Here is an 18,935-nt window from a genome sequence, read left to right as displayed (position 1 = left end):
ATTAAAATCTTAACGATTATATGAAAGCCACATCAAATGCTTCAGCAGCTACTTGATATCCTATTCAGAGAGTGATTGTTCTCTTCATTAAATTCCTAGAGCATCTTTACTCACATGGAATTCATCAAAAGTGCTTGGACTGCTGCCAAATGACCCATAGCTTCCTGGAGTTTCAAGAATTAAGCCCCTCCCTAGTCCTTTCTACAGTTTATGCAGGGAACCTTTGCTTGAATTTCCTTACAAGTATCCATTGTCTACTAAGTCTACAGTTCAAGAAACCTCACTTTTGCAGATTTAGCCCATTTAATTTACAGACAGCCTAGTGAGAAAACTCTTCATTTTCCTAGGTATGGTGCCTTCCAAACATTAGTCACTTCCTACAAACTTCAAATTCCCCTCCATATTCATATAGCATGTATGCTATTTGCAGAATATTATTCTTTAAATCTGCTCACCAACTCTACTTAAATAAACATATTTTTAAAGGAAATTTTAGATCCATATAATAAAGTGGAAACCAGTTTCTATTGCCAAAAGATAACAGGAAAGATGTGGCCAGTTTTGCCTGCCATAAGGCAACAGGAAAGATAATGATATGGATGGACCTAGAGAACATTATACTAAGTAAAATAAGTCAGACAGAGAAAGACAAATACCATGTGATCTCACTTATATGTGGAATCTAAAGCAAAGAATAAATGAACGAACTAATCAGAAACAGTCTCAGAGATGTAGAGGAAAAACTGAGGGTTGCTAGATGGCAGGGGGGGTGGGGATGAAGGAGAAGGTGAGAGGATTAGAAAGCATAGCTGGTAACCACAAGATTGCCATGGGGATATGAAAGTCAGTTTGGGGAATATAATCAATAATGTAAAGATTTTGTAAGGTATCCGATGGACACTTGTCTTATTAGGGAGACCACTTCTGAGGTGGTGTAGATGCCTGATCACTGTGCTGTATACCTGAAGCTGAATAATAATGAATGTCAACTTTAATTATATATGTGTGTGTGTGTGTGTGTGTGTGAGTGTGTGTGTGTGTGTGTGTGTGTGTGTGTATACAAGAAGTGGAGTACAGCATTGGGAATAGAGACAGTGGAAATGTAATGGCTGTATGCGATGTCAGAGGGGTAGTGGATTGGGAGAGGGGGATTAACACTTTGTGAGGGGTATAAATGATGTCAAGCTATTACATTGTTTTATACACCTGAAACAAAAACAAAAACAAACAAACAAAAAAGCAAAGTCACTACCTCCTAACTAGAGAGATAATATTTGAAAACGTCTTTAATAACTCTGTTTTGTTTGTTTGTTTTGTGGGTTGGGGTAGAAATTAGTAATGTGCTTATTAGCATAACAAAAGGCTTTCTATGTGACATGCTAAGAAACCTTGGAAGCAAATATAAAAGCAAATGGATTTCACTTTTGAAATGGATGTTAATCAAAAAGCAAATGGATGTTAATCAAAGATGTTTAATGTCACATTTATTCACTATCTGAATGATTACTCTTGTCACTTAAGACAGTGTCCCTACCCCCAATAGTATAAATCTCACATTAGGAGAAACACAGATTATAGTCATTTGCCTATGGGTTTTAGAGACAGTATAGTGTATATTTAAATGTATTTAAAATACTTTGCATGTAGTAGCTATTTAGTAAAATTTGGAAAGTAGCTTGATATAAGGACGTGAAAACATCAGTGATAACTCTCATAGTAATCTACAGACCTGAATCCAAAAATCAATCATTTTACTCATTTGTGGGACTTTGAGTGTGTTGACTTTTTGCAGCTTCAGATCATTAGTTACTAGTATGGGACCTGTAAGACTCCCTTTTATAGAACGGTGTTGATGAATAAATGAGATCACCTATGAGATGCGCAGGATCAGTGCGTGGCTCAGACACAGCGTAGGGTCTGGCTGAGAAAGTGAGTTAGGTGTCAGACAGTGCCTCTTACATTTCTTGTCCTGAATAACAATTGCCCCTAGTAGTTTTTGGAGAAATTTCCTAACCTCGCCTAGTATATTGTCTCTGTCTTATAGAAAAGGATAATAACAATTACTTCTCTCTCTGCGCTGTGGTTAGGATTAAATGAGTTGACACTTACTGGGAATTGGCGTGTGGCACCTGATAATCTCATGCAGTTGTTTGCTGTTAGTATTATTGTTTCCCCTTTTCACCCTGGAATGAAGGATCGTTCAGTATTAAAATGTGCCGTTCTGTTTTAACAAAAAAGGATTCCTTTTCATTTTGTTGTAGAAAATAATTTGAGTGGCTATGAACAACAATAAATTAGTTCACTTTGTTTTATTTTCAGATTAAATAGGAACACTTAACCTTTTAATTTAGAAATATAACCGAACATAGCTGGTCATAAACATATCTGCTTGGGAGCATATCTGCTTGGTTTTGCAAAAGTCCCCTAATACGGTATCATGGAAATAATATAGTGAATAAGCACTGGGTAGTTTATCATTAAGTCTGTATAAGGTTTCATATGAATTTTAATGTGAATTTTTCTTATTCAAATAACATTTTTAAAAGTGTTTTAAACAATTAGGTGATTTTTATGTTTGTTCCTTTTTCTATTCATTGGAATCTACCTTTCCCAAAGCATTAAATGTGATAAGTAAGAAAGAAAGAAAGTAAATAAGTAAGTAAATAAATACATAAATAAATAAATGATTACATTGGTTACTAACTTTTTCAGTTATTCTTAGAACCAGCAATTGACATGTTTTTATACATTTGTTTCCTATTCATCGAGCCAAACTCCCTATCTGTGCTGTTTTTAATTAAGATAGGTACTTTTAAACCAGTTAAATACAATTTACAAAGGTCAATTACAAGTTATAATATGACCAAGGCCTTTTCTGATCATCAGGTAGAAGCCTAAATTAATTGGGTATTGTGACCTGGAATATAACTCTCCAAAACTCAAGCGAATGCTGTTTATAAAATTAAATAATTTTTAAAATGCAATCAGAAAATATACATGAAAAAATCTGGAACCAAGTGTTTATGCAAGCTTTGGAGAAAGCACTTTTTTCACGACTCAGAGGAGGAACGGGGTTGGTCAGATGGAAATACGATGGCTAGCTCTGTGCAGCCAGCTGGTTTTCTGCCCCGTGGACAGATGTTCACAGTGTAGGGGTGGAAAAATAATTTTCCACCAAGCCCTTTGAGTTCTTGACTGAGGATCCTGTAATAATGGACAGATTAACAAAAGAAAAGCAAACAGAAGTTTATTAACATGTGTACCTTATGTACACATGGGAGATACCCAAGGAAAAATAAGTAACTCCCTGAGATGGCTTATAATTCAGACTTAAATGCCATCTTTAAAGGGAAAGGGAAGGAGGGATGTAGGACTCTTAGGGGAGAGTAAATGATTTTTAGGAAAGATGAATCTACCCATAGAAGAATAGATGGGAGGTATGATAGTTTGTGACAAAGTGTGTCTGGATGTGGTGTTGACTTCTAATATCCTCCCACGAGATGAGTCAATCCTCCCTGGTTGATGACACTCCTCAGAAAGAGATCTATGACAATTGAGTTCCTTTATGCAGATAAGGAAGCTCAAAGAAAGCCTCTCCCTACATTTCCTATTTTCAAGTGCCTACAGCTCAAAATAATCAATATGCCATAGTGGCAATTTTTTTAGTTGGCATATTCCGCTACCTTTTATAACTGAGACATGAAACGACAGAAAAGAAAGAAGTGTACAACATATTCATCCTCCCAAAGGATTCTCCGTAAACAAGAACAGACAGTTAATTTTTAGTTTCTTAACACCAGCACTGCAAAGAGTCCTATTTGTGATATATAAAACAAAAAGAAAAAGTATCATCTGTCCTTTTCTATTTTTATTTTCCATCTCTGGGGGAAAGGCAGATTATATTCATGATCTAGGTGTATCCAAGCTTAGTATGCGTAATGATAGATGTAGCCTTAACCTGTACCCCCGGCCCCTGTTCTCCTGTACAGCCCCTACCTACTAAGATCCAACAGGGAGAGAGCCAAAGGATCAGGGCTACTTCATGATGGCTACTCATTCTTCTCTTTACGTTCCTCTTCATGTCAGTGGATGCTGAACTGGTCTGCATTTCCTCTCTGCCTCTAACTTGTTACATCAAAAATGGGTCTTATCTTTTCTATCCCTTTTAAAACCTAAACAATTCAAGAAAGTTGAAGTCTCATTATTGGTCCAATTGCTTTGTCTTTGCCCAGATCGTCAATATTTAGTTATGCTAGGAAGAACAACTTGTTTTGCCTAGATTGTGCTGATCATTGCAAGGTCATCTTTGTTTAACTCATGTAAAACAGAAAATTCCAAATTAAACATATTCTTTATGAATCTTCCCTTTTACTCATCTCCAAAGTGAGATAATCTCAAACAGAACATATTTCTTAGAGCTCATTACTCATAAGAAAATTTTACATCAGAGAAAACTTGACTACACTATTAGTAATTAGCAAACTTGACTACACTATACAAGTAATTTAAATTAATCTGGTAAAATGTAACTAAGTTTGTCAAAGTGAAAAAAAAAAGACCCTCAAGGAAGTATTTTGAAATTTGTTTGCAAAATTTTTCATAACCAGTAGTGCTTTCCAACAAATCATCAAGACTGGAAGCCGTGCTCTATCTTCCTTGTCATTAAGTTTTTCTACTTGCTGTTAGAATAAAAGCCAATGACCCTTAGTTCTTGTCTGATTCTCTTTCTTACTATTGTTCTTTAAACATGTTTTCCTGTTGATCTTTATTGCGTTAAATAGTGTGGGTTTTCCACTTGCCCGGTTAAGCTCTCCAGCTGTGTTTCTGGCTTTTTTATTTTATTTTTTCCTTTTCCTGCTGCTGTGTATGTGTAGCACAGCTTGCCAAGGGGCTTTCTCATGCTTGCAATCTTAGTATAAATGGTGCTCCAAACTACCTGTGTTTGATTTATTTCTCTTGGTGTTGATATACATCTGACTAGGCAAAAGAGTCATCAGCTTCCTTCAAAATTGCTTTAATGGCTAAGTTTTTCTATTAATATTACATAAGAATATCTGAGAATTGTCCTACCTCAATGTTAGGAACCTAAATCTAAGTAAGGCCAGAAACTGTGATTGAGTTTTCATCCCATTAAACAATAAATTATTTCCTAGCTAAAAGGGCTTAATTTTAGAGTGTACAAAGTATATAAAATAAGCTAAGAACGACTAACGGGTCACTGAAAAATCTCTCTTTAAATGTTCACATTTTTATAAAACTTTTGTTCATCTGGGAATATGTTTCACTTTTAATTCCTATTGAGGTTTCTTTTTTTTCTGTCAGGCTTGGCTAGAATCCTCTTCTATTTCCTATCTCAAGAGGCAGCCCGTTTGACTCAAATACCTTTCATCATTCTTGAAATTCAGTTGCTAGGCTTTCTCTTTTCTAGGCTGTAAAACCTGACTACAGCATTTTTCATAAACCAACTGGAAAAAAAATCCATTCTGAATAGACATTTTCTTAAATAGCACATTTTTACCACCATCATGTTAGACTGTGCCTTTGAGAATTAAGTATCATAGATAGAAAGAATTTTATATTTCCATGGTAAGTGGACTTTACTTCACTGTTTTCCATCTCTCTCAACATTAGTAGCTGTTTAGAGACTCATTTTCCGAAGAGAGAAAACAAAATGCTTTTCTGCTGTGTGAAGTTCATGGCATATCATTTGGACACTTCAAGCATTTTGTTTTTAAAGTTATATTTCAGTCATATCTTTTACAATGAATTCCAATATAAATACTTACACAGCACTTAAGTGGAGGACCACTACCTAAGGGATGGAAGATACATTTTTAGAACAATTATTTTTCCTATTTAAAATGAAAAGGGCCCTTTAACATCCTACTTTTCTACTCCCATATTGCTCTTATATAACTCAGTGTAATATTCATTGGAGAGCTGAGAAAACTGGGGCAGAGAAAGTCTAAGTGACTTGCCCTAGGAGCATGGAATAGAATGGTCAGGCTGAGACTGCAACTCCACACAAAAATCTGAGACGGCATTTAGTCCGCCGTGCTCCATCCCTTGTGATACAAAAACAAACAAACAAACAAACAAACAAACAAACAAACAAACACACACACAAACACCGATGCCAATTATATTACTTCCAGTACAAAATTGGGATTCCCTTACAGCTTTATTATCAAATTCGCAGTTTAGTGGTAAAATCTGAACTGTAGATGATAGGTTCTCAATATCTGGACTTGTACTAACTTTCTAATATCCACAAACTTCTGTGCAAATTTAGAAAGTCTATTCTTGGATAATTCAGATTTTTAAAAAAGCTATGTTCCTCAACTCTCCTCCAAACTTCTCAGTCCTCACTGCCATTTTAAAGTTGTTCAAATCCTCTCCCTATTAGGGTCATGAGGATATAGACAAATGGCTGAGTCACTTGGTCGTTTTTTTCAGATAATATTTCTCCCATACAAAACATAAAACAAGGCATTCCATTTAATAGCTTTTGATTTTACCGTTAATTTACCCAACAACAATTTAAAATATATCTTACGCATTGTAATGTCCCTTAACCTCTTATTTTCTTCCTCTTTTCTCACAAATAGTAGCAGAGGTGGAATTTTCTTTAGCCTTTCCTGTCTATCCAGAAAGATATCATGTCTAATTATATTCACATAGGCCTTCTTCACCCCCAATTTTAGAAAGTAAATAATAAAACCTCACTGAGAGACGGGGCAGACTATTGGGATTGGAAAGGAGAAGATGATACTTTTACATACTAGCAGTCTAGGTGTCAGACTCTGATCTAAATGTAGCAGCCTGTAGTAAAAGAGCCTCTGAAGCAGTGTGCTGTGAAGAAGGTGAGTCTCAGAGCCACACGTCCCCACGCCAGGCACCTGCAAACTTGAACCACAGCAGTTACTTTCAGTTTTGCATATGCTGATGTGAGCTCTCCATGTCAGAATACTAGTGTCTGAGATCAAGAACTATTCTCATTGGATTCTGATAATTATCATCTGCCTGTTACCCCCACTTAGGGAACCCAGATGCCTGGCTAGTCTGTCAGTGTCTCTAGTTCCTTGGCCACTACACCGCTGAGAATGCATAACTCAACCCTAGATCCCAGCTTTATCACCGCAATTATTGGCCTCATATAAAGTGTCCTTATTTCTTTCTCATTCTCTCTTATCCTTCACATAGCCTTGATTGGCCCCTGATTTAATACTCCAACACCAGACTTCATATTCTCAGATGAAGCCCCATTTTGCTCTTCTTTACCCCACAAAAAAATGACCTAAATGCTCACTTTCTCCACTTTCCAATTGTTCATTTTCTATTTAGTCCACTCTAATTAGGCCTTCAAATATTCAAATATCTTTTTTTTGTCCTTTCTTGTTCAAAGACTTTCATCATTTCAAACTCATTTCAGGTGTCACTTGCTTTATTAGGCATTTTCTGTCATTTTTAAAATAGTCACCCATTATATCGCCATGCCTCTCATCTTCATAGAATCTATCACTACTTATTATGATATTGTTTATATAATCTATCTATTATGTTAGTGTGTTTATTGTATGATTTATATATTTATTGTATTTATTATTGTGTCTAATTATTATATGAGTATTATTTTATTTATTATCATCTTCAGAGCATGTTACTTTTTGATATTTTTTTCTATTTGCTTATTGTACTTTCCCCAAATATGTGAAATTCATTAGCGTAGCGATTTTGAACTCCACCTGCTCATAGTTGTCACTAAATACGTGTTTTATCAAATGAAGATCCATTTCTGCTTAGAGTCTCAATTACTATGAATATTTTTGTAAAATACTTAAATAACGATGCCTGGGAGATTGGAAAAATCAGTACATTCCATTGGCTTTAGTATTTTGTACTGCTGTCCCCTTCTGTGAGGCAAGGTAATAATAGCAAATGATCTCTGCTGCTAGTTAATTTCTTTGCTGTTGCGTCCAGCTCAGTAGACTTCAACAGAATTCCCCTGAGCTAGATTATTAAAGATGAACCATGTTTAGGTCATTTCAGATTATTTCATCATGTTGAAGTCATGATATGCTATGCTATTCAATTTTCTGAACAAAATAACCCTTTCTTGAAAACCACATTTTCCAAATCTTTGGAGAAAAATGTTGAAAAATTCACAAGGTCTAGTTCTATTTGCCCATGCCATCTTTCATTTAACTGCATAATATCTTCTTGGAATTTTTATTCACATTATCAGGATTTTGAAAGTATATTCTTCATAAAGAAAGTTAAAAGTCCGGATTAAATCAGCCCTTACCTGAATTACAAGGGGTTATAAGGAAGTACATTTACCTTAATGTGAATGCTGATACAGCCATCTTGATCCAAGAAAATGAAGAAGCCCTTGCTATTAACTAAGAAACAGTGGGGCTTAGAAGTTGTTTGATTCTAATGAATGCTTTGTAGACACGAATTATTGCATGAGAAAGAACTGCAAAACTAAGATGGAAAGGATCCTGATTATTATTTTAAGTAGTTAGGAGGGGTACACGCAACCCTGAAAAACAAAAGAATTTCAAAGAAAGGATTTTGAGGGTGTTGAATTTATATTTCAGAGGGAGGTAGAGAGGACTAAGACAGAGAAACATTTTAGTACAGTGATACATTCATTCAGAAAAATACGATCATCTCTCTCTCTCTTTCAACCGGCTTATCTGTTCTGAGAAAATAAGTGTCTGTGGATTTGTAGGTTGGTTTGATAGTTTCCTAGAGAATGGCAATCGCGCTTAGTGAAACACTTTTCAGTATTACTTCTAAAATTCTCATTGTGCCAAGGCAACCAAGATATTTTAGAATATGCTCAATAATTGAAAATAGATCAACACTGAATATTTTAGGCAATGGTTGTAAGTTTCAAATTGAAGATTGTTCGCTTAATCTTTTAGAAGTGTATGTTGTTATTCTTTGCTGGTTCTACTATGCGCTGTGGTAGTTACTGACAGATACTGAAAAACACTCATACATGTGAGATATAACAAAAAAAGAACTTTTTAAAAGAAAGTTATTTTTGTAGCTTGAATACTCTAAATTAGTTTGATATGAAAAAGATGAAATAATGTTAAATTCATCTTTATGATGAGATAATAAAATTAGCTTTCATTAAATAACAAAATTGTTTGTTTACTTGACAGATTTTTCTCCTAGCCTTTTGTTATACAGTTTGCTCTTCAAAACTGTTAGAAGCACTTGATGAATTTACTGAATCTCTTGCTTTTCTAAAAAATAAAAATAAGGAAACTCATTGCTGAAGGATCATTTTCTTTGTAATTTTTGCTTTTTTAAATTTTATTTCAGAGACCTATAAATTCTCATTTCTTTTCTAAATCACTCTAACTTTAGCTTTATGTCTAAATAGAATGTGTTGAAATAGACTATCTAAAACAGAAGTTTCCTTTAATATGAGATTAAATGCTTGATAGGAATAATAACAACATTTCATTTGTGACTTATCAGAGACCGGCTCTAGGAGAAGGTCTTCCTTCTTGCCAGTTAGGCAGATTCAGGCGTCTGCACTCTCCTGCTTTCCTCCTGCATCCATGTTGTTTCCTCTTCTCTGTCTCTCCTTTGTTCTTCCCTTTAATTGTGATAGTCGTTAGAGTTCTTTTTATCCTCTTCTTGCAATATATTCTCTACTTTGTAATTATAGCCACTGTCAGAACTATACAGTCTCCACCAAAATCTCTAGGCAAAGTAAACTCCAGTTGCATGTTGTTACCTACCATAACATTTATCTTACATAGCAGTTTACAAGTTACATGTCTCCCCTCCAAAAGGAATCGAATTAAGGATTAAAGCTTTTGGCCTAGTTTCAAGAAAATATGAAATATTAAATATTAATGACAATAAAAAGCAATTCTTTATATTATGAGTTTGCTCTTAATCAAGTAATGTTAGGACTTCTAATTCATTTAAAATTATAATTTAATGTATACAACTATTTTTTTATTAATTTGATTGGATTGACATTGGTTATTAAAATTAAATAGGTTTCAAGTGTATGTTTCTATAATATACCGACTGTATATTGCATTGTGTGTTCACCACCTAGAGTCAGTTCTCCTGCTATCACCATGGATTTGATACCATTTTCCCACTTCTACCACACCCCTCTTCCTCTGACCCTCCGGTAACTACCGAACTGTCTGTGTCTATGACTTTTTGTTTGTTTGTTTGTCTTGTTCCTTTGTTGCTTTCAGTTTTATATCCCACATATCAGTGACATCATAAGGTTCTTCACCTTTTCTGTCACACTTATTTTGCTTAGCATAATAATCTCAAGATCCATCCATGTTGCTGCAAATGGCAGTATTTCATCCTTTCTTATGGCTTTCTTATGGCTTATAAATTTTTAATTTATTGTATACATGTACCACATTTTTTTTTATCCAATCATCTATCGAAAGACACTTTGGCTGTTTCCATGTCTTGGCCACCATAAATAGTGCTCCAATGAACATTGGGGTTCATATATCTTTACAGATAAATGTTTTCAGATTTTTTTGGGTATATACCCAGGAGACGGGTTGTGGGGTCATGTGGTAATTCTATTCTTAATTTTTTGAGGAGCCTCCATACTGTTTTTCATAGGGGCTGTACCAATTTACATTCCCACCAACAGTGTATAAGAGTTGCTTTTTCTCTACAACCTCTCCAACACTTGGTATTATTTGTCTTGTTGATAATAGCCATTCTAACATGGATGAGATGATGTCTCATTGTGGTTTTGATTTGCATTTCCCTAATAGCTAGTGAAATTGAGCATTTTTTTTTTTGTATATCTGTTGGCCATTTGTATGTCTTCTTGGGTGAAGTGTCTGTTGAGGTACTCTGTCCATTTTTTAATTGGAATTTTTTGTTGTTGTTGCTGACTAGTACGAGTTCTTTATGTAATTTGGACATGAACCCCTTATTGGAGGCTTTGCTTTCAAAAATGTCTTCTCTTTGTTTTCTTTATTTTTTGCTGTGCGGAAGCTTTTTAATTTGATATAGTACCATTTATTTATTTTTGCTTTTACTTCCATTGCCTTTGAGGTCAAATTCAGAAAATCCTTTCTGAACCCAAGGTCCCTAAGTTTAGTACCTATGTTTTCTTCTATGCAGTTTATTGTTTCAGGTCTTGTGTTTAGGTCTGTAATCCATTTGGAGTTAATTTTCGTATATAGTGACAGGTAGCAACTGTTTTTACTATATGAAGCATACTATGCTTCAATCATAAAAAAATTAAAAACAATATTAAACATTGCATTAATACAATTTGAAGTTATAGCTCTTAAATTAAAACAAAAATGGAAAAAGCCAAATAAGAACCAGTTTTTACATTTTTCAAAAAGTTCAACATTTTATTGAGAATAGGATTAGGTCAATTAACACTATAACTTGGTACTTTTATAGTATGTATTTCATATTACCTGACAAGTAATTTTAATTTTATATTGTTTTCATTTTGGTGTAATTTATTCATTGTTTTTGTTGGCATACTAATTATTTAACTGTCATGCACAAGAAAGGAAATCTTGGAAAAACCTAAAGAGAAAAAAAAATGTTCTATAGAAAATCATATTTTATTAAAACCAAAGTTTCCATTTTTCAGGTATAAATATGTAATTCTGAAAAATATATACACAGTATATTTTTTTTTACTTTTCTCATTCATATTTCTATGTTGTATCACACAGTAAGCAATGTATTTACTTCTTGAAATAATTAATTTGAAAACAATGTATATATTTCCAAAGAGTACCATCTCCCCTTTTCCAAAACTGACTTCTGCTCACATCATTCCATTATAGAAAAATACAGCATATTGTTGCGTTCTTTCAGAGATCAGTTTTGTTCTGATAACTTATTGAAATACAACTAAAATAAATAACCAACAAGGTCCTAAGGAAAAGTTTTAATTAAATATCTATATCTATATTATTCTAAATAAAAATGTATTTTTTTACAGGTTTCTGCAAGTACACTGATGTTTTATTAAATAATATACACTGAACTACTTCTATAGATAAAGACACAGAAGTACCTTGTGATACAGTTGCTTTCTGTCTATTCCAAAGAACAAGTGAAACCTATTCCATGAGCATGTTGGGTGTGCATAGAGTTGTTGAGTTTTGGACAACTGAAAGTAGAACTGAGAGCTTTCAGAGACTTCTGAGAGAAAAGGCTACTGTTATGGAGTGGCAAACCTCACTGAAAATAATATACATCTTAGAGATATCACCATTAGTTAAATAGCTCTAAAAAGCAACATTGATGGTAATGATTTGAGAGGATTTATAACACACTTTTAATTATAATAATTGATAACTAGTTTTAATTATACAACGATAATTATTTGAGAACTCACTACTCGTTATTCTTAGATACATTGAGTTTTGATTAAAAAAAATAGTTTTATTCTTGAATGCTTCTTTTCTTTTTCTTTTTTCTTTTCCCCAGATGACACGAGAACAATACATACTAGCAACACAACAGAATAACCTGCCAAGGGCTGAGAATGCACAACTGTACCCAGTGGGAATTTATGGATGGCGAAAGAGGTGCTTGTACTTCTTTGTCCTTCTGCTATTGGTCACCATGATTGTTAACTTAGCCATGACAATATGGATATTGAAAGTTATGAATTTCACTGTGGTAAGTACTACCAAGATTTTATTTTATATCTATTGTTTTTGGTTAAAAAGTGATACATCTCTGTGATTTTTTTTAGTTGAAAGTTATTCATCTTAATCTTTACAAATATGTGTCTTGAAATACTAAGACTGTCGTATGTTGTTTTAATACTGCATTCAATATGTTTATTCTTGGCACACATGTGTTACTGTCTGCCATTTAAGTGTGGGAAATTTAGATAATGAGACAGCACAGCACATTAATTCTTTGGGAAGTTAGAAAACGTTTAACCAGTGCACACGAACTATTGTTTGCTATACTTGGTCATCTAAGAAATGAGTCTATTTTTGAGATAATATTTCACAATAAAATTAATGTTAGAAATCATAAGTACTTTTCAATACTTTGTGTAGTATATTTGCCTCGCTATATCTACTTTCTATGTAACATCCTGAATGATCAAATCTAAACCCTGGAATTGCACCTGGTCTGCATGGACCACCAATGTCCATTATTGTATTCAGGTAATAATCTTATTCTTTCAGAGCGCAGATGTGGTAAGCAGAAGATAAACCAGAAGCTAAATCAATCTTTTATGAAAATTTATAACTTAATAGTAAAAAAATGATACAATGCATTGATGAATTTTGCTTGAGTTTATTGAATGTGTACAATAAACCTATAAGTATGACTTATCTGGAAAAATTAGCTGCTTCGGCAAAGTCTAGTTTAGCTCTTTTTTATATTTTCTGGCTAAATTCTTAAATTTCTCTACTCTGCCCTTAAATTACTCTACTTTTACTTAGAGACCACAGATATCTTCACATCCAAGTAGGTATCTTTCATTGCTGACCAGACTGCTATTATTCTTTAGAACTCTTCATCCTTGGGGACAACTGGAAAACTGGCTATTTAACTTCACTGATCTTCCTATATTGAGTGTCATTGAAAAAAAAAAAAAAAGATAAAATCTCTGCTCTGTATAGATTTCGCAAGAGTAGCTTCTTTTTGACTTCACTAATATCTGAGTCTAACTTGAAACAGAATCTCAAAAGGGAAAATGAGCCAGCGTCTGTCTCTTCATAGTATACGGACAGCACTATGTGTGCAGAAGGAGCCTGGGAGGGCAGGTGGCCTAACCTTCCAGAGAGAAAAAGCTATAACTGTACAAATCATGATAAAACAGCATATGCTCATAAAGAAAAATAAACCAAGTGAGGGTCATTTTATCCAATACAGTGCAAATTTTGAGGGTATTCATCAAAAAAGAATAAAAAATAAAGTGAAAATGTGCAGAACTCTATATGTTGTTCCATGATCAGAAAAATTAACTGCATCCCAGACCTGGACATATGTTCAGGGTCTCTGATCCAGCCTGTGAGCTTGTAGGTGGCTGGAGGTGAAGTTGGGGCCTACTAGACAAGGTGTTGCTTAATGTGATTCTCTGGTAACACAGTGAACCGTTCCTTTGTTTCAAAACTTGGCTCAGTCAGTCCCCATTTCCCCTCCGCCCCCTACACACACTTGGAAATATTTTGGCACAAATATTACTAATTCTACCCCTACTGAGCTCAGCTTCTACCTTCTCTCATTAATGTCTGGACTTCATTAATAATTCATTTATCACATTAGTATTACATTAGTAAGGGTATATCACATCACATGTGTATACCCCTGCTGATTTCTTTTATGCTGTGGCGAGTATCAGCCAAACTTGCTGACGGTAGTCTTTTCAATCTCAATTTCTGGACTTAAAAAAAAATAGAAGGAAGTAAAGAGTAGAATTTCCTCTAAGTTTTGCAATTTGGAGCAATTTCCTCTACCATGAGGCATCTTTCAAAAGTTCATAAAAGATGTGATCAGTTCTCATTTCTGGGAGTCTTGATTCCATCGGTGACCAGACCATGGGAATTTTCAGATTCAAGCCCTGTAAGCTTCTCAAGCATATTGAAATTAATTAGGAAGATAGACTTAAACACATAATTACAGGGCTGCATGCATCCGGCTCCCAATATCTTGCCTCCTGCTGAGGCAAGGCTCCATAAGCCGTTCAAGGGAAATAATTGAAACAATCACCCCATCCTCAGGATCCAGGCAGGCCTCGGGGTTTCTGTCACCTATGGAGCTAATTAATTTGAACCTCAGCTGGCCGAAATGTACATGTCAACATATTCCTAGGGATAATGAAAAGGAGTTTATTTCCATAGGAAGCTTGATTTTATATATATATTTTTATATGTTTATGTATTTAATTTGGGGCATATCTTTTTTCACTATACTTTTAATTTTTTCTAAACAAAATAGAAGACTTATCTTTCCTTCAGCCATGTAAACCATTTGTAGCTGAAATAAAAGAAAAGACGACGTTGTAATTAATTAATCAATATAATCTTCATAAAGGTAGCATTCCCTATCTCAATGCAGTAATTCATAATTGTTCAGAGAAATTCCGAATTACTTAATAACTTAGCAGTTCTGAATACTACACATCAGATGAAGCTGTATCTACTTCAAAAGTGTGAAATAATGTGTAATGTTCTTACATTAGAACAGTAAAATATATATCAGTTTTGGGTTTTTACTAGTACATTGCGATTATATCTATCGCTGCAGTGAATACAAAAATCACTGGCCGTACTATAGTAAGAAGCAGTAAATGGTGTATAAATTGTTTGGGGAGTATTATTGATCCGCACAAAATGTATTTCATTTTAACTGTTGCTCTGCAATACATGAAAATATGTGGCTGTTAACATCTTTTATTTGAGCAAACTGGGCACATTATAGTTACCAAAATGCTGTGTTTTCAGCACAGCAAACGTTTTCAGATGCCAACCTGTTTTATGATGTTTCTTGAAGTCCATCATTATGACCGGTATTATACATGATCTGTATGGTTGATATGATCTTATTCTGCTTCTCGTTTTATGGAAAATAAAATCACTTCGCTATTGAGATATTCAGTTGCAGAGAATCCAGAAAAAGAAAATGAGTTTATACTATAGGGCGAAAGACTTAGGATAGATATAAACAATAATTTGTTGGCAGTGAGAGTTCATAATATAGGAATAGTTGAAGAGAAATTTTAAAACCTCATTCTCCAGCAATCAGTATAACCCAATCAAAAGTTCTCGCGGCTGTTGTATGGTTGTTTGGTATAATATCTTTGTGGTTCAATATAAATGGACTTGTCCGGCAGAACAACCAAGTCCAGGCATTCTGCTCAGGCAGTATCCTTTTCTTGGTTCAAGTGTTCATTCTAAGTAAATAATTTCTGTGTTTGACAATTGAAAATTAATACAATAATGAAGTCATTAGTTTAATCACAAGAGTACCAAGTAAAAGCTGGTTGCATCCAACTGCAACTTAATTTCATTAGTTATGTTAACTAGCCATCAAAAGAAACAGTGGAAACACAGGTGAAATTTATTAAGCAAAAAGGGAGAGGAAATTCATAAATGTTGTGCCACGGAAGTCTAGCATACCCAGATATGGGTAATATCTGAAACAATCAATTTGATAAATTGTGAACAAAAATTCTTAAGAGACTTGTATGATCAGTAGAATGAATGTTGCCTGAAAGGAAATCCCACAAGAAGTAGATATCATATCTTTTAGGATTGAAAAAATGTTTAGTTCAACCTTCTACATAGTTCTAGAAGTCGCTCTACAATATTTCCTCCATTTGGTCACTTAGCATATGCTTAAATCCTCCATTGGATGACAAAGCAAACTATCCTATTAAATCACTGGATATATTTATTGTTGTTTAATATCTTGATATTTTGTTACAGTCTTCTTGTATATAACACCAATCCTGGGATCCTACTTTCATTCTTTCAATCTGATATGAATATGTTAATTTATCAAGACTACAATATATCCTAATGCACACACATAAACTTGAATGCATACATACACAAATATACATATATATACACTTATACACATATAAACGTCAAGGATATATATTTTTATGTCTAAAAATCAGAATATGTAAGAGAGTTTCTTATGCAATCACTTTGGTCTTTTTAGTTGCCACTTGCCTTTCTCCATTAAATAGTGTCTATATTATATTATTATAATTATATGTTTACAATACTATTAATCCTTTTAAAATATCTTTCTGTTTATAGCTGTGGGCCATAGAGTCATTGATATATTTTATCACATTTTATTTTCCTCTAATGTACTTTTCTAAAGTTGAGAGTACATATATTATATTCAGTTTCTTCTTTTAACATTTTTAGGCTAAAATTTTAAAGGTATATGAAATACGTAATCTTATTCTGAGTCTTAAATCCTGTGCTCTTTCTAATTTCTTGGTAAATGAAGTATCACACATTTCCATCTCACTCTTGTGACTATTGCTTCTCTTTAATCTTCATCATTAACCTATTGAATATTATCCGTAGCCATATTAATCTACCTACGATAGCTAATGTATATTTGCAATATGCTATAATTTGTTAGTGTGTTCATTGAAAAAATTGTTACTATCAACAGTTTTCTTTGTTTCACTCTCTAATAGGACTGTTACTTTGGAATGAACTCTGTGTATCCAGCCAGTTCTTATATTTATCAAAGCCATGTCTTCATCCCAAATGCATTTTGTTTCTTACCAAGAGTCTATGGATATGTACAGACATATATGAAGAATAAATATAAAATAACTGTATTTCATTGATTTTTACTTACTTTTTTCCCTCTCCTCACATGTTAATCACAAAATAGTTTCTCTTTATATGATCTTGTTTAGTATCTGTTCCCCTCCCCAGAGATAGAATGTAAGCTCCACAAGGCTTGGGGTTTTGACACTTTTTCTACTGCTGTGTTTCGAAGGCAGACGACAAATGGTTCTCTGGTCTAGACAGTGGTATTTATTAACTTCTACATTGAGAATGCAGTTTTGTATTCTGAATATTAATTTAATAAACCCTAGCAGCCCCTGCATTTAAGATCTAACACATTCCAGGGAAGCAGACCCAATCTTGATTGTCCACGTCAGTAATAAAGAGAGCTGTCGTTACTAACACTTTATTTATTATAAAATATTGTATCCTGCAAAAGAAAATGCATATACTATATATGACATAAATAATAAGAAGAGCAATAACAAACAATAGAATGAACACCTGGGCCACCATCACACAGATGCAAAATAAACTTTACCAATATCTCCTAACTCTATCAAGAGAGAAGCACACTCCTGAATGTTTTTCATGCTTTTATTTAGTTCATGTGTGTTTACGTGTGTATATAAACCTCAAACAGTATATTGTTTTGAGCTCAACAATGTTTGTGAGATTTACTATTGTTCATGTGTATAGATGCAATTTAGTTATTTATTGCTGCAAATTCCATTGAATGAACATACCTTGTTTATTGACCAATTCTCCTTTTGACCTGTTTTCAGTGCATTGTCGTTTTTGTTGTTTAAATTGCTCTCACAAACAACGATCCTATGAACATACTTGCATGCCAATAATTGTAGTTACGCATGTATGAGAGTTTCTTTAGTTTCTAAAATCCAAAGTGTATGTCTAGGAATATTGACTTTCAATATCAATTTTTCCCCAAAATGATATAAATCAATTTATATCACCACAAGCAACATGTAAGGGTTTCTTTTGTTTTCCTTAACTCTTAACAGAGAATTGCCAGCTCAAATGCATTTCTACCACTTAAGCCACAAATGTTACAACCAATTAGCTCATGAAGATCTTCCATATTTATTGGTTTGCTTGTTTATTTTGTTGTCCCTTTATAACAAATTTATTTCTATATCTATTTTTATTCATTTATCTTATCTCTGTGATAGGACTTACTAGTTGTATTAGATGTATAATTATGGTTCATCTTAATATATACTCATACTCCTCCACCAACTTTTCCCTAGTCCCCCTAATGTGGGAATTCCTCAAGAAAAAAAAGCTGGTTTTATTATCTTACTTATTTTGGTATCTTGGCCAAGCATGTAATAGATTATACATTAGTTTTAGTCAAGTATTTATCATTTTAAATGATCCAGATTGATTTTCATTGCAGGAATTTAAAATTTAATGTCTCATTTTTTCCACTTAAATCTTCTTGGTATTCCAGGTGTTTTCCGTTTTTGTGTTGTGGGCTTTTGTTTTAGTTGAAATCTCTCTCTCTCTCTCTCTCTCTCTCTCTCTCTCTCTCTCTCTCTCTCTCATGCACACACACACACACACACACACACACACACACACACACACACCATTAACTAGTGGCATCCCTCAGTTCCTTTCACA

At 33.8% G+C, this 18,935-nt stretch overlaps 1 protein-coding gene across 1 annotated transcript in view; it reads left to right on the top strand.

Moving 5' to 3' along the window:
- SGCZ (sarcoglycan zeta) overlaps window positions 1–18,935 on the top strand; it is a 797,227-nt gene that overhangs the window by 511,722 nt on the left and 266,570 nt on the right. Inside the window, exon 2 of the mRNA XM_033104564.1 lies at window positions 12,487–12,681. Within this exon, the coding sequence (XP_032960455.1) occupies window positions 12,487–12,681 (195 nt within the window). The remainder of the gene's footprint in view (window positions 1–12,486; window positions 12,682–18,935) is intronic.

The sequence above is a fragment of the Rhinolophus ferrumequinum genome, chromosome 4, assembly GCF_004115265.2.
Source record: "Rhinolophus ferrumequinum isolate MPI-CBG mRhiFer1 chromosome 4, mRhiFer1_v1.p, whole genome shotgun sequence".
Taxonomy (NCBI): domain Eukaryota; kingdom Metazoa; phylum Chordata; class Mammalia; order Chiroptera; family Rhinolophidae; genus Rhinolophus; species Rhinolophus ferrumequinum.
Note: the sequence above shows the minus strand (reverse complement) of the source record. Positions and strands in the feature narration are given on the sequence as shown.